At 53.1% G+C, this 26,325-nt stretch overlaps 1 protein-coding gene across 1 annotated transcript in view; it reads right to left on the bottom strand.

The window, feature by feature from the left end:
* Window positions 1-15,957, bottom strand: part of GRID2IP (Grid2 interacting protein) — a 36,492-nt gene extending 20,535 nt beyond the window's left edge. The window contains exons 1-2 of the mRNA XM_060649570.3: window positions 15,544-15,957; window positions 7,291-7,445 (exon numbers count right to left, since the gene is read on the bottom strand). Of these exons, the coding sequence (XP_060505553.3) occupies window positions 7,291-7,445; window positions 15,544-15,957 (569 nt within the window). The remainder of the gene's footprint in view (window positions 1-7,290; window positions 7,446-15,543) is intronic.
* Between the last annotated feature and the right edge of the window lie 10,368 nt (window positions 15,958-26,325).

The following is a 26,325-nucleotide window of genomic DNA, read 5'->3' as shown; positions in this document are numbered from 1 at the left end:
TCCTAGCTACACTGGGATCGACCCTCAGCACCCAACGCTGGCCTTCCTCCAGTTTAATCCAACATGTGACATACAGTAAGACCCTGCTACCGGTGCCAGCCAGGCACTCAGGTTCAGAGCTGACGGCACCGTGGTCCCTGCCCCCAGAGAAGCCACCTAGAAGTGGTGAGAGGCAGTGGGGAGGCTTGGATGGCCTCCCCGTGTGGGATCCACACCCTGGGCTGATTTCCTTGGTAGCTGTGGATGTCTTCTGCAAAGCTGGAAGCTCTCTGAGGGCTAGGTCTGTGGCTTGGCTGAGGGCCACAGTGACCAGTCAGGGTTTGGCACAGGGGAGGGACCCAGTGACTCAGTAAACAGGGGTCCACCAGCAGCCCAACCACACCTCCGAGTAATGGCAGCAGTTAGCATCCTGGCGGACTCCCCTGTCCATAGCACAGGATCTGGAGGCTCAGAGAAGATCTGTAACTTTCCAGGCTTACACAGCTGGCCCCCGGCACAGCTTGGACCGAAGGCTGGCCTCTGAGCCTCAGCTCTGTGGCAGGACTCTGCCGAGGGACTCCGAAGTTCTGGTTGCTAGTGAGGCCTCCCTGGCTGCATCCCAAGGCTCCCTTCCATGTTCTCTGTACCAGGAGCCAGTGCCAAGGGCATGGTGGGGAGGAGGGAGGAAGAAGGGCACAGTGGCTTTGCAGCCAGCTGAAATATAATCCCTCTGAGGTTGTCCAGTGGCCCCCACCCTGTTTCCCCCAACCTCTATGGGTAGGATTAAGAAGACCAGGCAAGCGGAATAAGCTGGCCGATAGGAAGGAAGGGATGTGGATCCTCCAGGAGGAGGGGGCATCAGGGCTGCCCGCCCACCCCACCCCCACCTCTGAATGTTTCAGGCGACCAGGAGGCCAGGATGAAAGGCCTACTCAACTCTTCCAGGAGCATCCTGGCCTGATGCTGTCCTTGCTCATCCACAGCGATTCCCGAAAATATAGAGCCTCAGCCTCATTCCCCAGATGGTCACTCAAGGTCTCCGGAGCCTGACACTTCCATCTGCCTGGCCTGCACATTCCCCACACCCTCCCAGACCCACCACGTGTCTCAAGCTCAAGCAGAGGGATGACAAGCGGGAAGTTGCCCACCTCCCACTTGGGGCTCCAGCCCCAGGCTCCAGAAGGCATCGGCCCCGCTCCCCCAGCCCCTAGGTCGAACCTGGGCATGGGCCAGATGACCACCCAGCTCCACCCTCCAGCAGCAATTAGAAAAGGCCTTATGCCCCCCGGGGTGGTAACCACAGTGAGTCACCAACTGCACAGGTGGGAAAAGATTGGTGGCCTTTTCCCTGCTTGGTGTCCTCAGGGCTAAGCCAGAGGCCAAGGCTGCCTTGTGAACCAGATGCCCTTCCTGGCTGTGTCGGCCTCCATGAGGCTCAGTCTGGCCAGGTACCCCAGCCCTGGGTCTGTTCTGAATCCACTAAGCCAGGACAGCCAGGCGCATTGGGGCCTCATGGACCACTGCCCCTCTGACTCTGCGGGTATGGCTGCCCCAGGACTCTCAGATCCCTGCTATGCCAACGGGCTTCTCTGAGACCACAGGACTCTTCCCTGGCCACACAACTTCAGTCAGTCAGCTCTGTTCTCTCTGCCTGGGGGGTCAGGTGTAAATCCATCCCCAGGTTCCTCCTAGGGGTTGCCCTAGGGTCCTCTCTCTCCACCACATTCCCTGACATGGCTCTCTGGCCAGTTCTCTCCATCTGCCCAATCGTAGGAAGGAGAGAGGGCTTTTCAGTCTCAGCCCTTGGTTTCCCCCCACCCCCATCCCGACCCCTAGAGGCGCAGGCAGGTTCCAGGCACCCAACGCGGGGAACTCGCCCCCGTGTGCCGGGTGGGTGTCCACCTCAGTGCCCCAGCCCCACCCCTTCTCAGGCCGCCCGAGGGGGGTGCGCCGCGCCCAGGGCGCACAGTTCCCGGGGGCGCGGGGCGCGGGGGGGGGGGGGGGGGAACTACCGAAAGTGCCGAGAGAAGCCCTGGTCCTTCCCCATCTGGAGCCGGCGGCGGCGGCGGCGCGGCAGGTGCCGACAGGTAGGGGTGGCCGAGCCCGCGAGCGGAGCGAGGGCGCCGCGACTCCACGAGCCTCTGCCGGGCGAGCGCACTCGGCCCCTCCCGAGCCGCCCGGGCCCGCGGCCCCGCTCCCGCCCCTTCTCGGGTGGCCCCGCCCCGCCCCGCCCCGCCCCCACGGGGGACCCTTCCGCTAGCTCCGGGGCATCCGGGGGGAGGTTCGGGGCTGTCAACGCGGCTTGCGCTCGGCCGGCTTCTTCAGTCCCTCCCCAGGTGCCTCGCCTCCAGCCCCTCGGGCCCTGGCGCCCAGGCCCCCTGCACCTGGCTGCGGCGAGACTGAACCCCACAGTTCGGGAGAAGCTCCGACTTTCTTTTGTAGGCACGGGAAGTCTTTCCGGAGAGGGTGGTCTTAGCGTTAGGCTTCAAGGAGTGGGTCAGCGCGGGGAAGCCCTTCTCACCTACCCCGGAGAGATGCGCTAATCAAGAGGCTAGAGAGGGAGGCCTTGAACGCCATTGTCAGCGGCTGAGACTGAACACTGAGAACCTCGAGGAGACAGGGGAGGGTCTGTTTCAGGATTTAAGGAGAGGCGGAGGGACCCCAGAGGTTTTGGTGCACCAGGGGAGTGGGTGAGGCTGGGAGGGGAACAGGGAAGGGTGTGGGGTGGGGTAAGTGGCTAGGTTCTAAAAACACAGAGGAAGGAGAGTACGTGAGATCTGGTGAGTGAGGGGAAGTGAGGAGGGGCGGCCAGCCTGGGGCAACTCCCAAGTGAGGCTCAGGAGGCCAGCCGGCCTCCTGTTGGGAGAGAATCGGAGGAACAGCTAAGGGGAGAAGTGGGAGTTAACAAGAAAGGGGGTCTGGACCCTTCTCTGGCTCTGGGCCTGCTACTCCCTGGGAATCAGAGCAGGAACTGACCCCAGAGAACCCACTGCATGGTCATTTCTGGCTGATCAAGTCCTGCTCGCCCTCAGGAAACATAGACACAGGACATCTTGAGGGCTTCTTGGGGGACATCAACAGAAAGCCGTCTCCTCACCACGAGGTGGCCACTACCCAGAGAGACTGGCACTGCAGAGGCAGAAACCCCCTGGCCTATAGGTCTGTGTCAGTCACTGGGAGGAAGGAACATCTTACGTGGTCCTGCCTAGGGGCTCCTGCAGCCGGTCACAGGGAGGCCCCTGCAGGACTGCATGGTCAGACCTGGTACTCAGTTCAGACCATGCTGCCCAGTCCACCCGCAGCCCCACGTTCCTGGCCCCAGTGAGGCCGCTGCCCTCATGTTATCAACCAGGCCTGCTTTTCTCCCCACAGCAGCAGCAGCAGCAGCAGCAGCAGCAGCAGCAGCAGGAAGCCGGAGCCAGCACTCATGCGGCATCCTCCCAGGCCTTGTCCTCAGCCCTGCCAGGGACAGAAATGCCCGAAAACCTCCAGAGTCAATACAGCTCCCTGACATCTGCAGGGCCACCGCTGTCCCATCACGAGCCGTTTCTGTTTGGCTCCGGATGCAATGGCCCAGCATCCAGAACCAGGCCTGCCCGAAGGCCATGAAGACGGTCGGTCCACCTTGCTGTGGGCAGAGGAGGTGTGAGCACAGAGCAAATGCCAGACACAGGCACAAGTGCACACACCGCCTTGGGGCCAGGTGTCACTGTCGCCCCCTGTCCCCGTCCCTGTCTGTCCACAGCACATGCCGCCCCTCTGCCCCAGCAGCCCAGTGCACAGTGAAGGCATCAGAAGGGGATAATATCTGCACCTGGCCAGATAGCCCAAGACGACACGGTGGGGGGTGAGGGCAGGGGTCAGCCGACAGCTGGCCTTTGCCACAGAGCCTGCCCCACAAGAGGATGCTACTAAAGGCACATCACTCTAGGACAGCAGTTGTCAACTGGGGAGTGATTTTGCCCCCCGGGGGACATTTGGCACTGTCTGGAGACAATTTGGGCTGTCACAAAGTGACAACTGGGAGGAAAGTGTGCTACTGGCATCTAGTGGGTGGAGGCCAGAGATGCTGTAAGCATCTGACAACATACAGCACCCCCACCCCCCGCAACAGAGAATTATTGGGCCCCAAATGCCAACAGTGCCAGGAAGAAAGAGATCTTCCCCAGGGGAAGCCCACACTAACTGAGCACATACTATGTCCCTTGTACTTCTGCTCAGTTTCATAAGAATTCTCCCAATAGCTTGGCATTATGGTGCCTCGGACATTTGTCATTAAAGCAGAAGAGGATGAAGTGGGGTGTAGGTGTCCCCTCACCCCAGATTCTCAACCGATCTCTTCCTTGCTTGTAGCTGGCACACTTCATTTATGTGATTTCCTACCGAGAGCCCTGCTGGGAACACGTAAGGGTTGGCAGCCCCATTCTTCAGACAAACTGTAGAGGCCAGTCAGCCTGCCCAAGGCTGCATGGCCAGTGAGTGGACCCGGGGGTTCAAGCTAGGTCTGTTGGGGTTCCAGATCCCAGCTTCCTGCATCACGGCTTTTGCTTCCCTCTCCTCCCACCCAGCTGCCCCTCCGGTTCCTTCTAGATTCCCTGGAACACAGCAGACTACAAAGCCACCTTCGCTCCCCTGCTCCCTCCTGACTACGTCACACTTCCCAAACTGCCTGGCCCGTCCTAATTAGGAAGTCATTTTATCACTTCATCAAACTGGGATCCCTTTGGGGATAGATCCACATTAGGCTCTGAGCTGCAGAACGAACCCCTTGGCCTACGTTACCACCGCTGACCCAGATCTTACCCTCATGGCAGCACCGACCAGGAGAACTTTCTGCGGCGATGGACACGTTCTAAATGTGCACTGTCCCGCACGGGAGCCACTAGTCATACGTGGCTACTGGGCACTCGAAATGGGCCCAGCGAGCCGGAGAGGCTGAATTTTAAATTTTATTTAATAATCATTAAATTTAATTTTTAAAAAGGCACACGTGGCTGCTGTGCTCCATGATCTCACCGCTCCCTCTGCTTTCTCCCCAAGCCTTCTGATCTGGCCCCTGGGACCACCCCTCAGAGGTCACACGGTGATTGGGGTGGGTTCCAGCCTCTGCCAAGCTCTCTCCTCTCTCTCTCTCTCTCTCTCTCTCTCTCTCTCTCACACACACACACACACCCCCACACACACACAGGTTCACCGACCGCTTGCTGCTCAATCTCTCATTTAAACCTTGTCTCTCCCCAATGGGACATCCCAAGGCTGCAGCGGTGGCTCTTTGTGGCCACCCACCCCAGCAAGGTGGTTCACGGCCGGGTACTGTTGGGTGCCCAGTGTTGGGTACCGAGCGGCACCACCCTCGCCTTGGCAGGGTCCACTTCTGTGGCTACATGCCTGGCCCTGATGAAATCTTCTAGGGGGCTGTCTTCCCACCCCCATAGGACATACTGCCAGACTCGGAGGGTCACTGAGCCACAGCAGGGGCACCTGCGGCCTCCTCCAGGGAGCCTGTCCTGATTGCGCCCTGCTGAGTTAGCCCTGGCCTGCTGGCACTCAGCCCTCAGAATCACAGGTAACTGTATCTGTGGCTCCTCCATACCCCCTGTGAGCTCTCCCACAGAAGGTGCTGCACGGGGATCACTGCCGCAACCCTGGAACCCAGCGTGTGGGCCAACAGAGCCTGGGAGTGGGGGTGGGGAGGTGGACGGTAAGGAGACGGGGGCGGGGGCGGCTGAGGCCACACGCTGCCAAGGTACCCCTCTCCCTGCAGAGCCCAGCTGGGCGCCGCCCCCTCTGCCAGCATCCTCCCCAATTTTCCTGTCGAACTTGACAATCGCTGACAACAGAGCTGCCGTTTCATCCTCCCCAGCAGCGCCCCGGGGATGCTGCGGGGACCGGGCATCCCCGGCTGTCCAGGGTTCCCACTTCCCTGGGTTCTAAACCAAGCACACCCAAGGGGGCGCCTCCCCCACCCCAGCTCTTCCTGACCCACTGCCGGTCGCCTGGGGACTAACGAACGGGAAAGCAGGCTCAGGGAGGCAGACAGGCTGTCCTGGGAGACAGAGGCGACAGAGACGGAAGCCGGGGCAGCTCCGAAGGGAGACGAGGGGGACCGAGAGGGCCAGCTGAGTCCAGCTGCTAGCAGCCTCGACACAAGTGTGCCAACTTCCCAGGGGACGGCGAGCCGCCCTCGCCCCTAACCCAGCCCTGGTGGAGATGGGCGGGGTGGGGGGCTGCCCATCCATCACCTCCCCAGGGAGCCCTCAGCGCCAGCGCATCATCCGCTGAAAATTAGGCTGTAGAAATAACTTTTTTTTTTCTCTCTCTTTGGATTTTCCTAGCAAGGGGCAGGCCCCTAACTCACCCCAGGCAGCTCATGGTGGCCTCTTTCGGTGGCCTTCTGTGCTCCGCTGCAGAGCTGAGACGCTGCGCCCGGGCTTGGTGGGGGGGTGGCCAGCCCTGTCCCTGACATTGGCCAGGCCCAGAGGGAGGGGCAGGCTGTGGGGTGAATGGCAGCAAGGGGAGGGGGCGGGCTGAGCCCAGGAAGGGGGAGGGGGGAGCCATCGCAGGCCCTGGAGGCAGGGTGAGGAGAGAAAGACCCCGCGGGATCCCGGCAGGGAAGGCATCAGGCATCACTCGGAGGGGGCCTGATCAAAGCTGTGCTGTGCTGGGCTGTGATGCCCTGGTGGGAGAGGGGGTGGGTGTAGGGGGCTCAGAAGACTCAGGGGCCACGCCAGGTGTAAACCCACCAGGAAATTTTTTTCCTAAAGGATAAACTGACAGGGTCCAAAGCTGAGCAGAACACAAAGTGCACAGCTGATGGGTTCATGGTCCTGTGACAGCACTCATTTGCTGTGTGACTTTTGGGCCAGCCTCTTAACCTCTCTGAGCCTCAGTCTGCCTCCGAGAAATGGGCATAATAATAGTGCTGGGGTGATTCAGCCAGAGAGTGTTTCTCTAGGGCCCTGGTGAGGTCCCTGGCGCACAGCAGGCATCATCAGAGGGCAGAGAGCACACACTGTTTGTAGCCCGGGGCGTCCTTCCTGCAGGAGATGGGTCCTCTCTGCAGCCTGTCCCAGCCCAGCATCCAGCAGCCATCCCGACTCGTACACAGTGATGCCCTGGCACCCAGCAGAGCCAACAGCCGCCCTTCCCAGGGTCGGCCTTCAGGCCACCGGCCCACCTTGCGAGTGGGTCAGTGTTGGGGTTCAGTTCCGTGGCAGGACGCACAGCATAGCGCCTGGGGCAGCGGCAGAACAGCGGACATCTCTAAGCAAGACACACTCTGCCTGCCCAGTCCTCCCCCAACGAAGGTACCTGAGGTTGTCCATGAGTGGTGCACGGGCCTCTCTGGGCAGCACCAGGGTGAGCGCCCACACCAGGTCATCAACTCGCTGCTGTGCCGCAAACTGCTTCAGGGCAGCGAACACCCGTTCCTTGGCGGTTGGCTGGTCCCCCAGGATCTCATCCACCTGCAAGGAAGGGTCTGGTGAACCACCACAGGGACCCAGAACAGAATACTGCTCGCCTCCGGCGCCTCCCTCAATTTCCCTCCGCAGGACAGTTGGAGCACTGCCTGAGCTCCGTCGTGAGCTCCTTACCCAAGTCACGTCATTTCCAGCCTCACGGCAGCCATACAAGGCGGCAGGGCTGAGATCCTCATTGACATCTAAGCAAACGGAAGCTGGTAGAGGTGGGGTTGATTTGCCCAAGGCCACGGGGTCAGGACTCGAACCCAGAGACCGCCCTTCCACTGAGTATTGTAAGGATCAAAGGAATCAATACTAGAGCTTTAAAATGTGCCAGGCACTCAATAATTGCTAGTTACTATTATTATAACACTATACTCCCTGCCACCACACGGTTCGCTGAGAGATCCCACAGGGAACATTCTGGCACCACAAAAAAGCCCCGGGGTGTGTGCCTAGCCCTGAATTTGGACTCCTCCAGTGCTCTCCCTGGACTTCTGTTTTCTTCTGCTTTGTGTCCAAACCAGCTGGTACCAATCAAGGTACATCTACTCAGAGGAGTCCACGCAGCCGTTGGAAAGGGGCATGCAAACGGGCACCGTGTTTCTGGAGGGAAGCTTGGTAAGTGTGTTCAGAGCCTAAAAATGCACCAGGGCTTTACCCAATGATCTAGAAACGTATCCTAGATCTGTCCTGAAAGACAAGACTATGCACAAAGATTTATGAGTGAAGAGGTTCACTCTGCATTGTTCATGGAGACATTGGAAGCAATACAGAAATCCTGATAATACTGGATAAATAACTGTAGCACATCCATTTTGGGGGGGGGTAGTTGTAGTCCTGGCTATTCAGCCAAGAAAGGGGGAACCCCAAACCATGTGGGGGGCAAGACTCTGGCAGTTATGGGGCAGCCAAGGGTAGCTTTGGGCAGTTGGAGGGTCTTGTCCAGGGTTTTGCCTCTTGAAAAGATGATGCAGAGATAGGGGGACAGCAAAGCTTGCTCAGGGTGGTGGCAAAGCTCCGCAGTGCACCCTGAGCGGACTTGTCCTAACTGGGTGGTTTAGGACAGCTGGACCTCAGGTTGCTGGTCCTGTCCCGGTTCTAAGGCTGGATCTCCAGTGCCAACTCTGTGAACCGTTCCCCCCCCCCCCCAATCCCTTTCTCCTGCCCAAGTTAGCACAGTCAACTTCTGTTGTTGGAGAGCCAAGTTCACCTGATACCCTGTGGTACTGGACATCGTTGATTCTGGGGGCGAGCATCTCTGAAATCAGGATGTATCTTATGGCTAATTGCTGTTCCTGCGCGTGTATATGGATGTGGTCATAGATGTTCACCGTGTTACTTGAACTGACTTACGTGCATTGCCGGTACTAAATATGTTCCAAATGAGTCTAGAAATTCTCTTTCAATGACTACTAAACTAAATGATGAGTAAGTAATAAGGAAATATGGGTCATGGGTTAACTGGCACAGGTTTTTCTCTGTTGATGGTCAATAAAACGGGCATCTTGCAATTGATGGTGCAAGATGGCATCTTACGTTTGATGTAAGGTGGGACTATTTGGTCAGAAAAAATGGTGCTGAAGATCTTTATTTAAAACCATGAAATGGAGGGGCGCCTGGGGGACTCAGTCAGTTGAGCGTCCGACTTCGGCTCAGGTCATGATCTCACAGCTCGTGAGTTCGAGCCCCGTGTCAGGCTCTGTGCTGACAGCTTAGGGACTGGAGCCTACTTCAGATTCTGTGTCTCTCTCTCTCTCTGCCCCTAACCCACTCTCATTCTGTGTCTGTCTCTCTCAAAAGTAAATAAACATTTAAAAAAAAAAACATGAAATGGAGAGTGATGGCTAAGTCTGTGGAGGTTCTTTTGGTGGGGTAACTAGAGTGTCCTAAAATTGATCATGGTGGTGCCTGGGTGGCTTAGTCGGTTAAGCATCCAACTTCGGCTCAGGTCATGATCTCACGGTTCCTGGGTTCGAGCACTGTGCTGACAGCTGGAAGCCTGGAGCCTGTTTTGGATTCTGTGTCTCCCTCTCTCTCTGCCCCTCCCCTGCTTACATTTTGCCTCTTTCTCTCAAAACTAAACAAATATAAAAAAATAAAATTGATCCTGGTGATGGTTGCATAAATCTGTGACTATATCCAAAACCACTGAATTGTACACTTTAAATGAGTAGATTGTATGACATGTGGATATATCTCAATGAAGCTGTTATAAAATATACAGGAAAATGTGATAAACAGGCAAGTGAAAAAAACAGGTTACAAATGGGATATGCAGTGTTACATTTTTATACATATACAATTATGCATATATCTATGAATTGGAAATATGCACTAAGTTTTAGAGTGATCTGGATTTTTTAAATAAGTCAGTGGTTTCCATTTTCTCTACAGTTTATATGGTTTATACAGTCAGGAAAAAGAGTGCATGTTATCATTTCTCCCTTTATTTTTTCCTGTAGTAAAAATGCACATAACATACAATTTACCATTGTAACCATTTTAATGTGTACGATTCAGTGGCATTAAGTACATTCACAACATGGTTTAACCATCACCACCATCCAGTTCCAGAACATTTTCATATCCCCCCAAATGGAAACTCTATGCCCACGAAGTCCTCACTCCCTCAGCCGCTTTCCCCCAGCCACATGGCAACTACTAATCTGTTTTCTGTGTCCACGGATTTGTTTACACTGGATACTTCTTGTGAATGGAATCACAAGAGTGAGGTGGCTTTTTTTTTTTTAATGTTTAAAAATGTTTATTTGCTTTTGAGAGAGAGAGACAAACAGAGTGTGAGTGGGGCAGGGGCAGAGAGAGAGGGAAACACAGAATCTGAAGCAGACTCCAGGCTCTGAGCCATCAGCACAGAGCCTGTCGCAGGGCTCGAACCCAAGAACCATGAGATCATGAGCTGAGCCAAAGTCAGACGCTTAACTGGGTCACCCAGGTGCCCCCAAACACTTCTTTTTTAATGTAGCAGTTAGCCATGGTCTGTCCATACTCCACGAGAACCCTCCCTTCATGGTCAGGGGTCTGAGGTATGTCTGGACACTGACAACCTGAGCTGACCCCGAAGCAGAGGTGGGAGGCTGGGCGGCAGAGCGAGCCTGTGAGTTTGCCACGCATCTCTGTTAGGGGAGTGCGGGCGCAGCCTCAGCCAGAGCTGGGGCTGTCCTGTACCACCTTTTCCACCTTCCATCCACCTCCAGACATCCACAGACAGCATCCTTCCCCACAACCCTCTGCCGCCCGAGAACCAAGAGCTCCCCACTTCCTGGTCAAGGTCAACCCTCCAGTCCACAGACACCCCTCTGCCCCACCTGTCCCCACCTTCTCTTCCTGCCACCCACTTGTCACGTGGCTCTCCGCTCAAAAGTCACCTCCTTGAGGACACTTCTTGACCACCCTGGCCAAATGGCCCCCATCTCTCTCTCATCTCCCTGTTTATTTCTTCACCTCCTTGATCGTTATGCCCAGATAGCTTGTTTATAGATTTGTCCACTTCCTCTCTGGATTTTCCCCACAGGAACATGAGCTACAGGGGAGCAGTTTCCCCGCCTGCCCTCATCATGGCTGTCTCCCCAGCCCTGGCGCATCACGCCCGTAATCAATGATGGCGAAACACATGGAGTCAGCGTCTCTACTGCCTCCTTCCCTTGAGCTTTTACAAATGTTCAAGTCCCTCCCCACCTGTAAATACATGAGTACATCAAGTCCTTCTTGCCCTGCAACCCCATCATGCCCTTAACTTTTCTGGCCCAGAGCTGTCTACACTTGCTATTTCTATCCAACTGCCCTGACCCACTATGGTGCGCCCCCTTCTTGCAGCATCCTGTGGCAATTCTCTGGGCAAGGACCCCAAATGGTGACCTGGACCTTGATCTTCAGCCCAGAGCCTGCTCCTGAACTTCAGAACTGCATGTCTAACTCCCTCCTAGATAGACGCACAAGGCGATTCAGGAAGGCTTTCCAGAAGTGATGATGCCATAGAAACAGCGGTTCAAGGGCGTCAGGCCTGAGTCCTAGCACACGCACCCTACACGTCTGTCTCCTCCGCCTGGTAGGACCTGATGCGACGGCCTGAGACCCAGACCTGAGCACAGGGCCTGGCACATAGTAGGCACTCACTGGATGTTTCTGGAACTGAACTGAAGAGCCACAGTGGTGGCTGGCTGTCCTCTCACGGCGTTTCCTGCAGCTCCCCTGCCGACCTCAGTTTCCCTGGTGGTGAGCAGGGTGGGCTGCAGCACCAGCACCCCCTTCTCTTACACCCACTGTGCCGAGGAAGGTTAGTGGTTTTGAAATCAAAGTCAGATGCAGCCTCAATTCAAAGGAGAACATGGCTAGCTGGAAAGACGTTTTATGTAAGAAAGAGGAAAAAATAGTTCCTCCCCCCTGGGGCCTGTGCCACAGTGCGGTTTTGGTGTCAGCTATTACCCAGATGCTCCCAACCTATATCTAAGCGTGAGGCACCATCACGGGACACTAATGGATTTCTATTAAATATCAGAATCTTCAAGGAGGAAAAACTGGGGCAGGGAGAGCGCTGGAAGCTAATTGTCAGAAAGCCCTTGATTGTCCTGAGGCAGTCTTTCCTGGGGATTTGCTCTCAGTTTTTGGAGATGCTTGGTGAGCTCTAACCAGAACCCAGCACTCCCCCTCTCCAGAAAACACATCATGGCTGGCCTGGGCGGCCGGTCACGTTCCTCCCCGCGCTGGTCACCACCCTGGCCCTGCTTTGTGGCCAGGTCTTCATATCCACCTTGACCTTCTGGGGGTTCTGACCATGCCCCCTTCCAACTCGCCAGAGGCTGGACGGAGCCTCGGGCAGGCCTTCCAGGTCATCTGGAATTCTAGCAGGCGTTACTAGTTGCTGTGGTCTGAATGGTGGTGCACCCCCTGCCCCACCCCCCGCTCATATGTTAATAACCTAATGTCCAGTGTGATGGTATTACAAGGTGGGGCCTTTGGGAGGTGATTAGGTCATGAGAGTGGGGTGCTTGTGGGTGGGATTAGTGCCCTTATGAAAGATGCCCCAGAGAGCTCCCAGCTCCTGCCCCCTTGTGAGGACAAGAGAAGTCTGCAAGCTGGAAGAGAGCCCTCACTCCATCATGCTGGCTGGCACGCTCATCTTGGACTTCTGGCCTCAAGAACTGTGAGAAATAAATCCTCGTTGTTTCTAAGCCACCCAGTCTGTGGCATTCTGTTACAGCAGCCGGGACGGATTGGGGCACAAGTGCTCACCAATATTTCGAGCTCTCCTCCCTGGACGCACAGAAGACTACATTTCCCAGCACCCTTTGGGAACAGCAGCGTGACTAGTTCTGGCCAATGAACATTGACTGCAGGTGCAGTAGTTTGCTTTTTGAAGTCCCTAAAAGCTGATGCACAATTTTCCATGCTCTCTTCTAGAGAAAATCCTGAAGCCTCGCATTGAGATGGGGGCGTCTTGGGATGTTGAGGGCCTCATGTAGAGGTCAGCCACCCCAGAGTGTTGCCTGGACTTTTAGAGGACTTTGTATGGATGAAAAATAAACCCGTGGGTTGTGCAAAGACATCAAGATCTTTGGTGTTGTTTGCTACGATAGCAGAGCCTATTCTGGGGATAGAAAGGAAGTCATATCTTTTGAGGAGCTGGACACTGCTGACCTAGGGAGGCCAGAGCTAAGTGTTGTGTGTATGAGAGAGTGACTGCATATACTTGGCTACAGAGGCTGGCCTGCTCAGGGGCATGGGCTGAAAGGCTCAAGTTGGGGTCCTGCCCAGACAAAGGGTCATACCAGGGTACATGGTGGAGCTGAGGTTCCTGGCGGGGGGCGGGGGGGGGTAGGTTTAGAAGAAGGGAGGACTGGACCAAGCTTGGGCACTGGAGAAGGCTAGGTGAATGGAGGTCTGACACTGGGCAGTGGGCTGGGAGCCATTTCTGCAACAGCCAAATGCAAACAGGGCTTCCTAGCCCTCTGCTCTCCCAAATCTCATGGTCAAGCTCTGCCAAGAGGAGGAATGAATAGTGACCTTTCCATGGAGGACAAGGAAGGGTGTCCCAATCATCAAACTGAGTTCCCAAGGTGTTGGGCTCAGCATCCACATCTGAAGGCCCTGGAGGACAGTTATACGAGGGGGGATGGACTGAGATGGTTGCTGCATGGAGACCTTGCCCATGGTCCCAAACAGACATGACCATACTGGTCAGCCTCTTCCTCCATGACTGTGTCACACCCCAGTTTCTTGGGTTTGCCTGGATTTGTCCAGAAAAGGGTCAGGTTTCTGCAAATCAGGGATTGCTTGGGATTCTGGCCTGAGGCCAACACCATCCTCAGACCTTCCTTTCCAGCCCTGGGTCTCCACCTCTCCTGGTGGCCACCCCTTGCTTCCTGTAGGTGACTCAGACCTTGGGCCCTTCTTGTGGTCATTCCAGGCTGTCACTCTCAGTCCTCAGGGAAGCCCTAACTTCCCACCTGCCACCGCTCAGGGCCCGTTCACGCCAAAGTCTGAGAGGAAATGCTTTTGGAAGGTTGGGGGACATGAACCGGGGCCTCCTATGGCCAGCTAGCCAGCCACACTGCTGTGTAAGGCAGGGCCAGATCCCAGTTTTGTGGGGGCCTGAAACAACTGTGACTCTTTAAAAAAAGGAACACTATGTGCTATTCTCTGAATGTTTGTGTTCCTCCTAAATTCATATATTAAAATCCTAAGCCCCAAAGACGATGGTATTAGGAGGTGGGGCCTCTGGGAGGGCTCTGGGTAGAGACCTTCCGAATGGGATTTGTGCCTTTAGACAAGAAACCCCAGCAAGTCCCCCTGCCCCTGTCACCACAGGGAGAAGGCACCAGCTATGAACCAGCAAGTGGCTCTCACCAGACACCAAGTCTGTTGGTGTGCTGAGAACCTCTACTTCCAGCCTCCAGAATGGTGAGAAATTAATTCCTTTTGTTTCTGAGCCCCCTGGTCTCTGGTGTTTTGTTACAGCAGCCGCAACAGACTAAGACACTATGTTAGTAATACGGGCAATGGAAGGGAACATCCACTACCACAGGATGTGGGTGACAGTCACGAGCATAACAAGAAGCCCAGCGCCAAAGAGAACGTGCTGCGTGTCCATTATCATCAAGTAAATCCATTAACACTAACCTCACAAACAGGCAAAAGTCATCTCTAATGTTGGAGTTCAAAATATCAGCTACCTCTCGGGGCGCCTGGGTGGCTCAGTCGGTTAAGCGTCCGACTTCGGCTCAGGTCACGATCTCGCGGTATGTGAGTTCGAGCCCCGCGTCGGGCTCTGTGCTGACTGCTCAGAGCCTGGAGCCTGTTTCAGATTCTGTGTCTCCCTCTCTCTCTGACCCTCCCCCGTTCATGCTCTGTCTCTCTCTGTCTCAAAAATAAATAAACGTTAAAAAAAAATTAAAAAAAAAAATCAGCTACCTCTTGATGGGGTGAATAGGACAGAAAAAAGGGCACGTGGGAACTTTCCGGGGAGAAGGAATCATTCTGTTTTCTACATTTGTCATTATCTATATTCTGTTGCTCTACATTTTGAGGAAGGTGGTTGATTACAAGGGTGTGTGCATACGTTAAATGTGTTGATCTGTACACTTGATGTACTTTATACCCCTGTGTATGTCAATAAAAAAGAAAAGCAACTTCTACAAAACAACCGAACAAGAGTCAACAAAATTACGGGGCGCCTGGGTGGCTCAGCGGCTTAAGCGTCCGACTCTTGGTTTCGGCTCAGGTCATGATCTCGTGCGTGGCTCCTGAGTTAGAGCCCTGCATCAGGCTCTGTGCCGACAGTGTGGAGCCTGCTTGGGATTCTCTCTCTAGCTCTCTCTGTCCCTCCCCCGCTGGCTCCTTCTGTCTCTCTCAAAAATAAGTAAATAAACTTAAAAAAAAAAAGATTAAGAATTACAAAATTAGGTACAGGGCTTTGAAGCTTGAATGTCATTATATTTCTGGTAAATATGTCTCCAGAAGATTCCTCAGCTCCAGGTTATGGGAGCCTCAAGCTCCAGGCCCACAACAGGCCCGTGCCCAGGGTCCCCTGCCCACCACCCCGACTCCTCACCCCTCACCCCTCACCCCTCGCGGCTCCTACCTTGCGGCTGAACTCCTGGGCCTTGCGCCTGCGCTCCCGGTGCACGGCCTCGGGGCGCTTGCGGCCCGTCAGACGCAGCAGCTCGCGGCCCAGGGAGAGGCCTCTGCTGGGGCGCAGCGGCCTTAGGGCTGCGGTCGGGGACGCGCGTCCGGATCCCGCGGCTGGACCCCCGTCGGGGCCCGGGAGCACCCCGAGGCTGGGCGGCACGCGCGGGCAGCGCCGGGCCAGGCGCACGAGGTGCTCGCGACTCAGGCCGCCCACGGCCAGCCCCTCCACCTCCAGGATCTGGTCCCCGGGCCGCAGACCCCCGGCGTGAGCACTGCTCCCTTCTGTCACCTCCAGGACGAAGCAGGGGCCCGAGCCGCCTAGCCGGAAGCCAAAGTCTTCGGGCCAGCCCTGGTTGGTGGCCGGCATGGCAGCGCTGGCGGTGCGGCTGGAGAGGGAGAGACACTGTCCAGGGGATTCCTTGTGGCCCTGCAGGCCGCTTAGATGCCCAGGAGATGCGCCAGTCTGAGCCTCTAATTCTCTCTGCCTCCACGTGGAGAATTAGTTCTTAAAACAGTGTCTGAACTCCTGGATCCAGCTGTGCCTGAAATTCACCAACTTCCATGTGGCAAAGGGACTTCCCAGTGACATGAACTCACAAATTCCCACTGACTTGGAGGTCTCTAGGCTCCCGGCTGTAGGAGAGCCTGGCCGGGGGCGGGGGGTGCCTCTGTCTTCCAAAAGAGGCCAGATGTGGGCACCGGTGAGGTGGGCTGGGGCCACAAACCTTAATGGGAAAATTAATAATGGGAAACCTCACTAAAAGGGAGCCAGGAGGCCAGAAGGGGGAGCCATAACAGTCTACCTCAACTGTAGGAAGAATGATCTATTACCAACCCCCACAGAGGAATCATCAAACAGAAGAGAATCATCCAGTTCAGGTCCAACAGGGCAAGATGTGCATAGCCTCTCCTCCAAGAAAGGGAGCGCCCTGCAACTCAGCTGAGCCAATGAGGAGCTGTCTTTACCCCCATCCCTCACTTTTCCCAGTGGACTTTCCTTCAAAACAACCCTTCCTGACTTCCTCTTCCTTCTCTGCGAAAGAAAGTTCCCCCCCTTGGTTTGGTGGACTAGCCTATGATTTTTGCCATAGGCTTGTCCTGAATTACCATTCTCTGCCATTCTTGAGTCAACCCATTTTTGCCGGAAAAATAATTTTTATTTTTAAGGTTAACGAACACAACCTGGAGAGGAGGGGGGGGGGGGTGGGGCCTGTCCTGGATGGAACGACCCATGTTTCCCTGTGTCTATTTAGAACAGCAGCCCAGGGACAGCCTCTGAAGTTGTAGGTAGTATGTGGTGTGAAGGCTTAGTTTTCCGGGGAAGAGTCCTTAGTTCTGAGGACTTCCTGACCCTGGCTTCGAAGAACCATGGACGGCTGGTTTTGAAGGCCCTCCACAGATGCCTGGATCCCCTGCACAGAGTCGGCCTCCCGTGGCTCCCTCTCCCAGGCACCTGAAAATGTCTTTGAGGTTGAGGCGGGGAGGAGACCCAGGGTTCTGACAGCATCGTGGGCCAGGAAGAAACGGTTTTAAGCGACAACCAGTGAGAATCTGTCTCTCCTGGCCACCAGAGGACACAGTGTGAGCACTCCTCACCCTGGGTGTGGCGGAGGCTGTCACACCCCAAGACCGGCTGGCTTACTCCTGAACCCATCCCAGGGGACCTGGTCCTCCTCTGCCAGTGGCCATCCTGCCATGGGGTCTCAGGGACGCGTTTTCCGTCGCTTGGAGGCAGTGCTGGACTCTTGGGTCCATAGGGCCCAGATGGGGTGGGGGCATCACCGTGTCTTAAAGGAGCCTGAGGTCAGTTCTTGTACCGCGAGGGAGGCGGCCAGCCCCCCCACAGTCAAAGAGGGGCTGGCTGGAAACTCTGAAGCTGGGGCTGGGAGCCGTGCTTCCCCTCCACATGCACACCTGTTCTGGCCAGAGCACCAATGGCAAGCTGCCTACCAGAGGCCGGAGCAGGCAATACCTCACACCTCTACACACAACCTGGGGAGTCCACAGTCACGGGGACTGAAAGCCACTCAGACCCCACTGGGCTTTTGCACCGTGCCAAGCCCTCCTATTTGTCCCCAGCCCTGCAACGCGACCCAAGCCCTCCCCCGCCCACCCCGAGCTCCTGGTCCGGGCCACTCTCTGCTCTCTCACCTTCCCCTAGAAACAGGAATCCAGGCTCCTGGCAGGGCTGATGGGCTATCTTGGGGCATCAGAGGGAGGTGTCCCAGGGCCACCCATCCCAGAATGTTGGCTGATGACCCCCCGCACCCCCAGATCGCTCACCTTCCTCACTGGTGCTCTCAGTGGTTGCGGGGACGGAGCACGGGGCCCGTGGGATGCCTGGGGACACTTGCTTGTGGCCAGCCCTCCACCGCTCAGGGCCTTGGCATCGGTTACTGATGCGCCCGAGGTGACAGCTGGAGTTTCTAAGGCAAGTGATCCTCCGAGTAACCTGAGAAGGCCCCAGTTACAAGGCAGGCCAGCAGGATGGCTGGACAGCTTGGCCAGGGCCCAGAGTGGTCGGCCCCTGCTGCGTGGTCCTGGAGGGCAAGCAGTGATGTTCAGACGGGAGTGAAGGCTGGCTGGAGCTGGGCCATGGCTGGGTCCCCCCATGAGGTCACGGAGCTTGGTGGGTGGGCCGAGAGGGTTTCTTCAGGCTGGTTTGAGGTAGGAGGTATCACTCAGTCCAGTGATGGCAGAGGAGAATGATGAGACTCAGTAGAGCAGGGGGATCCAGTATCCACAAGGAATATCAACCCAACAGCCAGATTTACCATCATCAGAAGAGGAGGTCAGATTTACCATCATCAGAAGAGGAGGTCCAGGCCATGAAATAAGGTTTGGATGGGAAAGGATGCTCACCTAAGTCATTTTGGAAATGAGTGGAGTCCATAAAGCTAAGCACACAGCGCTATACTGTAGCTGGTGAAGTCGGTCCCCACTGGGGTACAGGTTAACAACTGTGAAATCACCACACATGCATGCTGGACTTGAACAATTAAGTAAGTGGACTGCGGGGGCCAGGTTACTCTCTGGCAGAGTGGGAGGTCACAGATAAGCAAAAGGGAGAGCTAGAATGATCCACGTGGCACTGGGTTAGAGTTGGGGCCATCAGCGTGAACTCAAGTTTGGCTTACTATAGCTGCAGATGGGCACGTACAGAAATATTTACTGGGGCTCCTGGGGGGCTTAGTCGGTTAAGCGTCTGACTTTGGCTCAGGTCACAATCTCATGGCCCGTGGGTTCGAGCCTCGCGTTGGGCTCTGTGCTGACAGCTCAGAGCCTGGAGCCTGCTTTGGATTCTGTGTCTCCCTTTCTCTCTGCTCCTCCCCGGCTCATGCTCTGTCTCTGTCTCTCTCTCAAAAATAAATAAACATTAAAAAATTTTTTTAAAAAAGAAATCATTACAGATATGTGCATATACATAGATTAGTATAGGAACATATGTCTGCCTGCTCTGTCAGCAAGAGGGCTGAGAAGCCAGGCATCCTGGCAGCATTGAGCACATCTAGCGCCAGATCTTGGTTTCTAATATCATTCTCCAATAAAAGGAGGCAGGATCTTTGGAGAAATGACTGATTCTAGGCCTGGAAAGTCGGAGAAACTGTCAAAAACTGGAGGGGTCGGGGCGCCTGGGTGGCTCAGTCGATTACGCGTCCGATTTCGGCTCGGGTCATGATCTCAGGGTTTGTGGGCTCGAGCCCCGCATCGGGCTCTGTCCTGGCAGCTCAGAGCTTGGAACCTGCTTTGGATTCTGTCTCTCTCTCTCTCTCTCTCTCTCTCTCCCCTCCCCCACTCACACTCTGTCTTTCTCTCTCTCAAAAATAAATAAACATTAAAATTTTTTTAAAAAACTGGAGGGGTCTAAGGAGAGCTGATGACTGGATGTAATGCGGGATCCTGGGACAGAGAAAGGATTTTAGGCAAAAACTGAGGAATCAGAACTAACTAATGACAATGGATCAGTATTAGTACAGTAGTTGTGACAAAGGTACCATAGTAACGTAAGATGCCAGCAATAGGAGACATTGGGTGTGGGGCAGCAGGGAGCCTTGTACTACATTCACGCTTTTCTGCACATCTAACAGTATTCTAAAATTAAGTTCTTATAATCAAAACCTTTTCGCAGGATGTGGGGGATGGGGATCAGACAGAGCGGACGATACTCTTAATAGGTCATCATGGTGGAGCTGGATGTCTTCCCGAGTTTGTTTACCCAAAGGTGTTCCAAGTTACCGTGTGTGTGCATGTGAGCATGCGTGTGTGTTGGTGGGATGGGGGGGGGAGGGAGATAGATGTGTCCGTATGTGTCGTCTGGTCTCATTTACATTACAAACTGTGCTAAGGAGATTGCAGTATATCCTCACTGGAAAAACCAAAAACCAAAAGCTCTGGGTGAAGCAGTGTCCCGAGAGCAGGGTAGAAGAATGACTGATGATGTAACAGAACACATCTTTGAGCACAGCTCCAAATGCTTAACAGGCTGCCTAATTGTTGGGTTGCACGGTAATTACACACAAACCGTGACAGTCACATGGGCGACTTTCCTCGGCATGCTCTTTTGTCTTCTTGATTAACCAAGTGATGTTTCTCTAGATGGTAAAAAAATGGAGTCTGATGGAAATGTAAAAGGGTACAACCATTATGGAACACTGCTTGATGGCTTCTTTCTTTTTTCTTTTTTAAAAAAAATGTTTATTTATTTTTGAGAGAGAGAGAGAGAGAGCATGCTAGAGAGAGCAGGGGAGGGGCAGAGAGAGAGTGGGAGAGAGAACCCTTTGCACTGTCTGCACAGAGCCTGACCCAGGGCTCAATCTCACAAACTGTGAGATCATGACCTGAGCTGAAATCAAGACTTGGGGGCTTAACCGACTGAGCCACCCAGGCGCCCTGATGGTTTCTTAAAAGCTAAACATACACTTAATCTTACAACCCCTCCATCCCACTCCTGGGTATATTATGTGCAAGAGAAATGACAGCATATGTCCATGTAAAGACCTGGATGTGAGTGTTTATAGCAGCACTATGCACAATAACTCAGAATTGGAGACAATTTACGCATCTGTCTATTGGAAAATGGATAAACAGACTGTGGTCCATCCATGCAATGGAATGCGATTCGGTAATAATATGAAATGAATCACTGATGCATATACCACGGGTGAAACTCGAAAACATCATGCTAAGTGAAAGAAGCTGGTAACAAAAGGCTCTATGATTCCGTTGTTGTTAAATTCTGTAAGGTGCAAACTCATCTATTACATCGGAAAGCAGATCAGTGATTTCTGGGGCCGATGTACAGGCAAGGATGAATTGCAAAGGACCTCGAGAAAACTTGTCCACTTCATATGTACGCAGTGTGCTGTATGCCCCTCAACAAAGTTGACTTTTAAAACTTGAATTACTTGAGGGGTATACTCCTAAATCCTGTCATTTAAAGGGGATGGGGAAAGTGACACATATACCGAGCCAGACCCAATCACAGGCCAGCAATTTTCATATATTTTTTAAAAATCTCGTTTGCTTGTCACGGCTCCCCAACAAAGTCAGAATGGCTGCCTCCAGTGTAGAGAGGAGAGAATGGAGCTCCAGAGAGACGAAGGGACTTGTCCCAGGTCACACCAGCTTCCAGCGGCTGAGGGAGGGTTTGACCCTCCCCAGCCTCCACTCCCGGCCAGCCCTGGGGAAGACTTGGAGGTCCAGGACTCTGGAATCAACCACGGAAGGAAGATGCGGTCCAAGCCTGGCTCCGTGCCCCACGTTCTACCTTCTTTAAGGCTTTGCCCAGGATGAACCAAAAGGCTCAGGATGTGCTCTGGCATTTCCCACTCCAGTCTCAGGAGGTCGAGCCAAGTTGTGGGTTTCCCGGTGGTGGGAGGGGTGTCCGCGGGTTTGGAAAAAGGGACTCCAGGAGACCCTTGGGCGGGTGCAGCTGAGGAGGACTGGCGTCCTTGATTCCTCTATTTTACGTGCCAAACTCAAACACCAGCACAGGCTATGGACTCTACCTTCTACTTTCAAATTAGAACCAGAACCCACCTGCTGTCTCCACTTCACTGTCACCATCCTGGTCCGAGCTGCCGTCATCCCTCTCCCAGACTGGCTCCTCAGCCTCCTCATTGGTCTTCCCTTGCCCCCTGCAGTCAACATAGAAGCCGGAACGATCCTTTAAAGCCAAAGTCAGATCCTGCCACTCCTCTGCTCCAAACCCAGCCCATCGCTTACGTCTTCTCCATGGCCAGCAGGACCCTGCCCAGCCAGGCCCCCTGCACCTCTCTGATTTCTTGCACAGACCAGGCATGTTCCCACCCCTGGGCCTTTGCACTGGCTCTTCCCTCCGCCTAGACTGTTTCTTCCACGTGCCGGCACGTACCCACCCCCAAATCTCTTCATTTGTCTCCTGTTCCATGAGCCCTTCCCTTCTTTCCCCTTCCCTGCTTTCTGCTTCTCCAGAGCACTTCTCACCGTCCACTGTGCCATAGACCTCGCTGATTTATCTGTTTTTTTCTTTTTATTAAAAAAAATTTTTTTAATGTTTATTATTGACAGACAGAGAGACAGAACATGACCAGGGGAGGGGCAGAGAGAGAGGAAGACACGGAATCTGAAGCAGGCTCCAGGCTCCGAGCTGCTCAGCACAGAGCCTGATGTGGGGTTAGATTCCACCATCCCGGGATCATGACCTGAGCTGAAATCAAGAGTTGGACTCTCAACCGACGGAGCCATCGAGGCGCCCCCTGGTTTGTGTTGTTTAATGTCTGTCCCCACCCATTATAATGCAAGCCCCGGGAAAGCAGAGATTTCCGTTTTGAGCATTGCTGTACCTGTGGCACCTAGAACAGTGCTTGGCACATAGTGGGTCTCAGTATTTGTAAAAGGAGTGAGTACATTAATAAACCCTACCCTGAGGTCTCATCCCTCTATCAGAAGGAAGTACATTTACCTCCCATGGCCGCCCTGAGTGATCTTAAGGGAATCTCAAGGAAGGCCCCCAGTGTGGCACATGGTAAGCATTATTATGTGATTATTGTTATAGTCACAATTATTATGTCCTTCTGACCATTCAGTTGCGTTCCCCCAAAATGAGCCGAAGTCAGGCATTTAACCGACTGAGCCACCCAGGAGCCCCTTATTTTACAATTTTTTAAAAAGTTTAATTAGTTATTTTGAGAGGGACATAGAGAGTGCGAGCGGGGGAGGGGCAGAGAGGGGGGAGAACCTCAAGCAGTTTCTGCATCGATATCGCGGGCTTTGAACTGATGAAACTGTGAGATGATGAGCCGAAATCAGGAGTCGGACACTCCACTGACTGAGCCACCCAGGAGCTTCAAAGTAAACTTTTATTTTAGAGTAGTTGTAGGTGCACAGAAAGATTTCAAAGACAGTACAGAGTTTTCATATATTCTGCATCCAGTGTCCCTGATTGCTGACATCTTACATTACTATGGCACCTCCTTACCATTAATGAACGAATACTGATCCATTATTATTACTTAACTCAGAGTTTCGTAGTTTTTACCTAATGTCCTTTCTCTGTCCACTCTTATTCTTCCCTCTCTCCTCCCCTTCTCTCTTTCTCTCTTTTTTTCTTTTTTTTTTTAATGCTTATTTATTTATTTTTGAGAGAAAGAGTGCAGGGGAGGGGCAGAGAAAGAGAGGGAGAGAGAGAATCCCGAGCAGACTCTGTGCTGTCGGCACAGAGCCCAGTGTGGGGCTCGAACTCATGAACCACGGGATTATGACCTGAGCTGAAGTCAGATGCTTAACTGACTGAGCCACCCAAGCGTCCCACCCTTCTCATATTTTCAATTGACAGGTTTTTTTTTTAAGTTTATTTATTTATTTTTGAGAGAGAGACAGTGCAAGCAGAGGAGGGGCAGAGAGAGAGGGAAAGAGAGAATCCCAGGCAGGCTCCACACTGTCAGCACGGAGCCAGATGTGGGGCCTGAACCCACGAAACCGTGAGACCATGACCTGAGCCAAAACCAAGAGTCGGACGCTTAACTGACTGAGCCACCCAGGCGCCCCTCAATTGAGGAGTATTGGTTAGCATTTCATAGAATGTTCTCCATTGGGCGTGCCTGATATTTTTCTCATAGTTAGACTGGTTATAGTTTTGGGGAGGAAGACCACAGAGGCAAAGTGACATTCTTGTCACACCATATGAGTGGTACATGCTATCACCTTGATTTACATGCTTTCAAACTTCATCACCTGCCTGAAGTCCTGTCAGTTTGCCCACTGTAAAGTACTCTGCCCCCTACCCCTTCATACTGTCCTCATTGGAAGGAAGTCACTGTGTGAAGTCCACACTTAAGGAGGGAGAGTTATGCTTTACATATGTTATTTGGGATCCTTCTGCATGGGAGATATGTCTCTTTTCTGCTATTTATTCAATCATTTATATCAGTACGGACTCATGCATGGTTTACACTTTGGGTTATAATCTAGTACTATGGTTTGTTTGTTTGTTTTTAATTTTTGTAAAGTTTATTTATTGGGGCACCTGGGCGGCTCAGTCTGTTAAGCATCAACTTCGGCTCAGGTCATGATCTCACAGTTCGTGAGTTTGAACTCTGGGTCAGGCCCTGTACTGACAGCTCAGAGCCTGAAGCCTGCTTTGGAATTCTGTGTCTCCCTCTCTCTCTGCTCCTCCCCCACTCACGCTCTCTCTCTCTCTCAAAAATAAATAAACATAAAACAAAGTTTATGTATTTATTTTGAGAGAAGGAGCATGAGCAGGGTAGGGGCAGAGAGAGACAGAGACAGAGACAGAGATAGAGAGAGAAAATCACAAGCAGGCTCCGTACTGTTAGTACAGAGCTCGACACGGGGCTTGAATTCACGAATCGTGAGATCATGACCTGAGTCGAAGTCGGTTGCTTAACTGACTGAGCCACCCAGGCTCCCCTCCTAAGACATTTTAAAAATCGCATACATGGAGGGTCCATCTTTGTGCTATAAGTACTCATGGATTTTGAAAAGTGCGTGGTGGCATGTGTCCATCATTACAGTATCACTGCCCTAGAATATCTCCTGTGCCTCATCTACTGAACCTCTCTGCTTCCCCAGTCCCCCAGTTACTATCTCTATAGTTTTGCCTTTTCCAGATTGTCACATAAATGGAATTATAACAAATTTAGACTTGTAGACTGGCTTTTTTTCACTTAGCAATATTCATCCATGTTTTTGTGTCTTGATAGCCCATTCCTTTTTTGTGTGTGTGTGTCATCCCATTGTATGTATATACCACAATTTCTTTATCTATTTACCTATTAAAGGACATCTTAGGGGCACCTGGGTGGCTCAGTCGGTTGGGTGTCCGACTTTGGCTCAGGTCGTGATCTCACGGTTTGTGAGTTCGAGCCCCGCGTCGGGCTCTGTGCTGACGGCTCGGAGCCTGGAGCCTGCTTCGGATTCTATGTCCCCTTCTCTCTCTGCCCCTCTCCAACTTGTGCTCTGTCCCTCTATGTCTCTCAAAAAATAAATAAACGTAAAAAAATGAAAATAAAAAATAAAGGACGTCTTGGGGGGAAGAAAAAAGAATAGTTACAAACTGAGAGGGAGTCAAACCACAAGACATTCTTTTTTTTTTTTTATTTTTTTTTTAACGTTTATTTATTTTTGAGACAGAGAGAGACAAAGCATGAACGGGGGAGGGGCAGAGAGAGAGGGAGACACAGAATCGGAAGCAGGCTCCAGGCTCTGAGCCATCAGCCCAGAGCCCGACGCGGGGCTCGAACTCACAGACCGCGAGATCGTGACCTGAGCCGAAGTCGGACGCTCAACCGACTGAGCCACCCAGGAGCCCCCACAAGACATTCTTAAATACAGAGAACAAACTGAGGGTTGATTGGGGTGGGGGAGAAGGGTAAATGGACGATGGGCATTGAGGAGGGCGCTTGTTGGGATGAGCACTGGGTGTTGTATGTAAGCGATGAATCATGGGAATCTACTTCCGAAGCCAAGAGCACACTGTATACTCTGTATGTTAGCCAGCTTGACAATAAATTATATTTTTAAAAAAAGGACATCTTGTTTTTGGTAATTACGAATAAATCACGGATTTGAAAGAGATAAAACATATGTTTTAGGGCAGACATAACTACCTTCCAATCAGTTGGGTGAATGCATGGTACGAGTGTTGCATCATTACCCTAAGACAAAAGTTAGAATTCTCAAACTGTCTCCAAAGTGGTTGCACCATTTGCATCCTGCCAGCAAAGAATGAGACTTCTGTTGCTTCACATCCTTGCAAGCAATTGGTGTTGTAAAGATTATTTTGGGTTTTAGTCCTAATGGGTATGTAGTGGTATCTCACTGATGTTTTGGTTTTTTCCCTAATGTTAAATGATGTTGAGCATCTTTCCATATGCTTATTTGCCATTTGTCGATCTTCTTTGATGAGGTATCTGTTCAGATATCTTGTCCATTAAAATTTTTGTTCGTAATTGTTGTGTTTTTCTTTTTGTTTATTTATTTATTTTGAGAGAGAGAGAGAGAGAGAGAGGGCACAAACAGGAGGAAGGGGAGAGAGAGAGGAGAGAGAAAATCCCAAGCAGGCTCTGTGCTGTCAGTGCAGAGCCTGATGGCGGGCTCCGAACCCATGAAGCGTGAGAGCATGACCTGAACCAAAATCAAGAGTCAGAGGCTTAACTGACTGAGCCACACAGTAATTATTGAGTTTTAAGAATTAAAAAAAAATTTTTAATGTTTGTTTTTGAGAAAGAGAGAC

Source organism: Panthera onca, chromosome E3 (assembly GCF_046562875.1).
Source record: "Panthera onca isolate mPanOnc1 chromosome E3, mPanOnc1 haplotype 2, whole genome shotgun sequence".
NCBI classification, from domain to species: Eukaryota; Metazoa; Chordata; class Mammalia; order Carnivora; family Felidae; genus Panthera; species Panthera onca.
This window is presented reverse-complemented; position numbering and strand designations above follow the sequence as displayed.